The 6,212-nt window shown below is 25.7% G+C and overlaps 1 protein-coding gene across 7 annotated transcripts in view; it reads left to right on the top strand.

Annotated features, from left to right (window-relative positions):
* LOC115241653 (protein croquemort-like) overlaps positions 1–3,855 on the top strand; it is an 11,598-nt gene extending 7,743 nt beyond the window's left edge. For all 7 annotated transcript variants that reach the window (XM_029817505.1, XM_029817503.1, XM_029817502.1 and 4 more), the window contains exons 4-9: positions 22–163; positions 234–437; positions 515–726; positions 1,136–1,430; positions 1,562–1,635; positions 2,009–3,855. In XM_029817505.1, the coding sequence (XP_029673365.1) occupies positions 22–163; positions 234–437; positions 515–726; positions 1,136–1,430; positions 1,562–1,635; positions 2,009–2,276 (1,195 nt within the window). In that variant the 3' untranslated portion in view covers positions 2,277–3,855. The remainder of the gene's footprint in view (positions 1–21; positions 164–233; positions 438–514; positions 727–1,135; positions 1,431–1,561; positions 1,636–2,008) is intronic.
* Positions 3,856–6,212: the final 2,357 nt, after the last annotated feature.

Raw genomic sequence — 6,212 nt, 5'->3', positions numbered from 1 at the left:
ATATATTTTTTTTTTTTACAGAGAAATTGATTATAAAGTAAATCAAGTATGGAATGACAATGGGACTGTCACATTTCAAAGAAAGAAAGTATGGTTCTTTGAAGAATCATTGTCCAATGGGAGTCTGACTGATAAAATAACCAACTTAAATCCGATAGTTGCAGTATGATATAATTATTTATCAGTTATTGTATAATTTTTATTGTGCGTTACGTTATAATGTCCAATTTTAGACAGTCGCATTTTCCGTAAAACGTAAATCTCCATTCATACGTAAGTTGACCAACGGATTTATGGTGCGTCTAGGAGAAAAACTAGTATTAACTAAAAGTGTAAATGAGCTATTATTCGAAGGATATAATGATACATTATTGGAAATTGCAAAAAAGATGAATGCTACTGCATTACCTTATACAAAGTTTGGATGGTTTTATGCGGTGAGTATAATAAATCACAAATATGCATCAAACACAATTCGATGTAATTCTAAACGAGAATTTTTTTTTTGTCATAGAGAAATGGCTCGGAGAGTTATGATGGCACATTCAATATGCTCACTGGATCAACAAATTTATATGATATGGGATTGGTCAAAGAATGGAATTTCAAGAATAGAACAGATTATTACGAGGGTTCATGCGGTATAATAAACGGAACAAATGGCGATTTTTGGCCACCCTTATCAAATAATAATACCGTATCTCTCTTTGTTCCTGATATTTGCACGTAAGTATTAAAAAATTATATAAAATATAGGTATCATTTAAGCTATATAACAAAAATATATATAAAATTGTCAAAATAAAAAATGCCTCTGATTTAATATTAATTAAATTTTAATTGATATTTTAATTGAATTAATTGCTTTTTTTTATTTTAACATATCTTTTGTTCTTAAAAAGATTAATGTTGAATTTTGAATAAATTGAATTACATATTAACTTTGTTGTGTATAAATGTTATTTATACATGTAAGTTATTTTGTATAAATGTTATTTATATATGTAAGTTATTTATACACACATTTTTATATAAATAGTATAAATTAATGCCAAAAATTCTTTTTTCAAAACATTAAACTATAAATATAAAAATAAATAAGTCCATTAGATAACAAGATTTGTATATTATTTAGATCTTTGAAGTTATCATATGCAAGTACAACGACATTTCAAAGTCTAACCGGAAGTAAATATATCGGAGATGATAAAATGTTAGATAATGGCAAAAATGTATCATCAAGACAGTGTTATTGTCCCAATGGAGATTGTGGACCTAGCGGAGCCTTAAATATTTCATCCTGTAAATATGGAGCGCCGGCATTCGTTAGTATGCCACATTTTTATCTAGCAGATCCAACTTACAGAAATGCTATAACAGGAATGTCGCCTGATAGAGAAAAACACGAAATATCAATGGTCATAGAACCGGTATGCATCTTACATAAAACATTATTCTCATCAATGTTATATATATATATTATGTAATATTATATTATATATTATATATGTAAGTATGTTATGATGCTGCATAGATATTATACACAAGATAAATTTTAAAGACTACAGGTATCCCGTTGCAAGTTAAGGCGCAACTGCAACTAAATTTATTAATAGAACCAGTGGAATACATGAGGTAAGTAATAGCATATATGATTGATATTACACACAGCAATTTCGTGAGAGTAAAGGGAAGGATTATTTTTGAAAGACGATGAAATGATTATGAGGCATAAGAAATAACACATTTCCTTTCACTATTAATTACTTAATTACTTAAATATATGTAACAGAAAAATATATCTGACGCGTTAAAATGCTTTATTTAAGATTTTAAGTTTTAATAATGTTTTCTATTAAAATTGTATCTTGAGTAATAAAAAAATTGTCTAAATTATTGAAACATGTAATAATAATAATAAAGTTATAAAATAATGGTTGAATTACATATGCAATCTCTCTATGGATAATCTACAAATGTTTTATACAATTTATTTGCTATTTTTTAGTATGTTTGAAAATATAAATAAGACGTACATTCCGATGCTATGGTTTACTCAAGAGGCTAATCTAACTGCCAGTTATGCAAGTCAAGTTGAGCTACTTTTGACTTTTCCATCATTGGGTACTGTAACGTGCTTTGGAGTAGCAGGTATTGGCGTTTTAATATTCTTCATTGGACTTTTTATTTACATCCGACAAAAGTGGCGGGGCGAAGATAATCAGGTGTTATTATCAAAATATGATGGCGATATTAGGAATAGAAGCGACGTGTAGTAATTGCTTTCTCTTGTGCCATTGATATAGTGATAGAAAGTTTTTACTTCCTTTTTAATTAAATTCTTTGCTTTACTTCCTTTACAATTACATTCAAGCTCCCTTTCTCAATTTTGAAAATTATCATAGAGCAGAGATAAGACTGTGTATCAATGTCTTATAAATATATTTGAAGAAAGAAATGTACTGTAAGAGTATAAAAGTGCCTACTTTAATTATTAGTATAGCAATGGATCCAATAAGTAATCAATAATAGATGTAGTTCAAGAAATCAATATTATATGTAAATACTAAACTAAAAAAATGATTTATTTCTACAATTGTCAAAATATAAAACAAATATAACTTTTATTCAAATGTTAAAAATTGTGATATAATATATTTGTGTAGCAAAACAATCTTCAAACACATTAAACCATCATCTTTTTGATGCAATGTGTATAAGTAATATGTTAAAATGCAATAAAAGAAAATTCAATAATATTATCACTTTATTAAATATATATAGCTATATATTATGGAAAAATAAATGAGAACCATATATATATTATATATATTATAAGTAGTAACAATATATTTCTGGATAAAAAAATTGTTAGTTTATTTTATGCAAGATTATCCTACTCTCTTTAAAGCTTATTAAATTGCAATAAGAATATATATTTTTTATGAATTATATATAATAAATACAGCTTAAAATGATGGCATATTTGTAACTATATCAGTAAAAAGTAGAATAAGAGAATAATTCTTGCAATTATATATTGCTATTATATCAAATCTTAAGAAATGATTTTTGAATTTCGGAATTAACTAATTCCAAAATTTAAATTCCGAATTAACAATAGTTTTTTGTTTAATTATGTACATAAAATACTAAAAGGAGATGTTACAATCATGTATTTAAAGACTATTAGAGACCGATAATGAGCGTTATGTGATTTTGGGTCTAGTCTTCTTATCAATCATTCATGATTGTAGTCTCTTCTTGCAAGATAGTTATGACTTATATTAAAATGGATAAATTATTACTCTCTATATATTATTATCTCTCAGATTGTTCGATTTATTACACTCGTATAGTAAACGTATAATATATATGCAATAAATGCAGGACTAATGGAAATCATATATAACGAGAATTTTTGTTGTACATGCAGCGATTTTTATTAATCGCCAATAATTTTATAATTTCGCGGATTATTTTAGCTATCTCTTTTTGCTGATCACACATATAACAACTAAGTTGCGGCAAAATTAGGTATTGTCATCAAATTTAAAAAGTTTAGACAATACATTAAGATGTATTATGCAAAATTATTAAAATAATCTGTTTAAATGAAAGCTCTAAAAATTCGACTTATAAATACAGATTTATTCGTGTATATATATAATAACAGACGTTATGGTATCTTTTATGATATTATTTCTGCAGTTTCAGATATAAAATAAAATTCGCAATAAAATATATTATACTCTTATGTAATCGAACTTTAATACTTGTAATTCTAAATATCTGTGATATTCAATGGAAGAATATGTGTGTGCACGAAAATATGAAAAATATAAAACTGTTTTATAAAAAATATGCATTACATCATTTATTACATCATTCATATATTTTCATTTTTAATTATATAAGACATTCAATTTAAGCTTAAGCTCAAATTCTTTCTTTGTGTAAGAGAAACTTAAGTAATTTAGGTTTGTTTCTTCTGCAAAAAATAATATAACAAAGTGATTAAAGATTAAAGTTAAAATTACGGTGAAAGAACATATATTCTAACATTCTATTCTCTCTTTGCATTATATGAATATTTTTAATGATAAATCAAAATTGTGTTTTTGGAATTACGATACTACTTACAGATATAGGAAGTATTTGTAACATTGAATCACACATTATCTATGAATGCTTTGAACAATTTAATTTGAAAGTTAGTGGTTTAAATTTAGGACACTCTGTGCAAAATCGTTATTTACATCGATTAATTTTTTATCCATTCTCGCTTCGAAAATTTTACGGATCGTTCAATTGGTTTTCCATTAATGTATTTTTGATGATAAAACGATTTAATAATATGACCACGCGACAAAAAAGATATAGCTTTTATAGTATTATATATATATATATATATATATATATATATATATATATATATATATATATATATATATATATATATATATATATATATATATATATATATATATATATATATATATATATATATATATATATATATATATATATATATATATATATATATATATATATATATATATATATATATATATATATATATATATATATATATATATATATGGTCAAATAGTCGCACGCGCATTATTTTGGAATCGTCGGTCTTTAATTACAATTGCAATCAAATATAAATATATATCGGACCCTTTTACCCTTCAGGCTCCCAACCGTGTATAACCTTTCGTGTATACCTTTTGCATCTTTCATTATATTTTCCGGATATCGTACTCTGCTATATTGCTCTTGTCTCTAGACATCAATATTCTTTTCCTTCCTAATAGGTCGATCGTCGTGACAATAGAATAGTAGAATGGAAGAAAAGTGTTATTTTTACATACACACATATGTATTTGGATAAATATGTATGTGTATTAAAAAAATCTCTTTTTCTCTTTCACTTTTACTCTTTTTATCGACGATTGGCCCGTTTTATATCATCTCAAATTACACAAACGCTTACCTTGAAATATCGCAAATTTTGCACTTTAATTATTAGCATATCATTAGTTTAGAGTGTCACATTTATAAGTTATTCCTACAGCTTATATTATTGCTTATACTATCTTAATTAATATGATGCCGTGCCAAAAGTTCTTAAATGCGATGTTTATATTTTAATTTTAACATAAATTGTTATTTAATCAAATAATTAATATTTTTAAGTTAAAGAAAAAAGCTGGAAATATTACATAATGCAAAAGGCGATATGTTCCGTATGCATTCGTATGTCACAAGTTCCTTGTGTGGTGTATGTGTATTTCTTTTTTTCTTTTCATATTAGCTAAAGAACCTCTGTTAGAGAACCTCTGTGTTTTATGCATATTCCATTATTGCACTTGTTAAAATATTAAATAAATAATAAATAATTAATATATATCCCTCGCTAATTTCAATAGAATTGCAATTAATCGAATTTCTACGAGTTTCTCTCTCTCTTTAGCGTATATTTTGTGCGTAGAAATAATATTAATTTAATATTTAATATATAGTAATTGCAATTTCTGGTGTTTCACAACTGTTCTAAAAGTATTTTGCTTTTTGTTATTATGCATTCTATTGTGTATGTTATTAATAATATTTTGTTATTAAATTTTCGTTAAATAACATTATTAAAATATATAGGGTTTTCCGCGAATATTTTATTACGATTGATTATCTTTACAATGTTTTTTTTTGGCATAAAGCAATGCAAGTAATTGCCTTCCATTATATTAGTGATTTAATTTCCTTGGTATCATATTTATTAGAAATAGCTGACACTGGACTTATTTAGATAAATTGAAAATGATCACTCTCTTATTTTCTCATTCATCCCTACTTTCGTCGATTCCAATGATCAACTTTCAATAATAATTTTCCTTGAAATTATATTTTATATTGATAAGAAATGATTGTGACATACTGAGACATTGGATGAAATAAAAATAATTATTTTTATAAATCCCTTTTTAAGGGGGAAACCCATTTTATCTCCCTTCTCCCTTTCTTTCCGGTCACGCACTCATAGATAGGAATGTAGGTCGTGTAAATCGCGCTAAAGAGAACCATAAAGCATGGAGTTGGCGGTGCTGCAAGCTTGACGCAGTACATAGTACATCTCTTTCGTTCGTAAAGTGTATTCGGAGGAAGTCGCCGCAAAAAAAAAAAAAAAATGGGTTTTTCAAAAAATTAAA

This window comes from Formica exsecta, unplaced genomic scaffold (assembly GCF_003651465.1).
Source record: "Formica exsecta isolate Colony F162 unplaced genomic scaffold, ASM365146v1 scaffold500, whole genome shotgun sequence".
In the NCBI taxonomy this organism is placed as follows: Eukaryota; Metazoa; Arthropoda; class Insecta; order Hymenoptera; family Formicidae; genus Formica; species Formica exsecta.
This window is presented reverse-complemented; position numbering and strand designations above follow the sequence as displayed.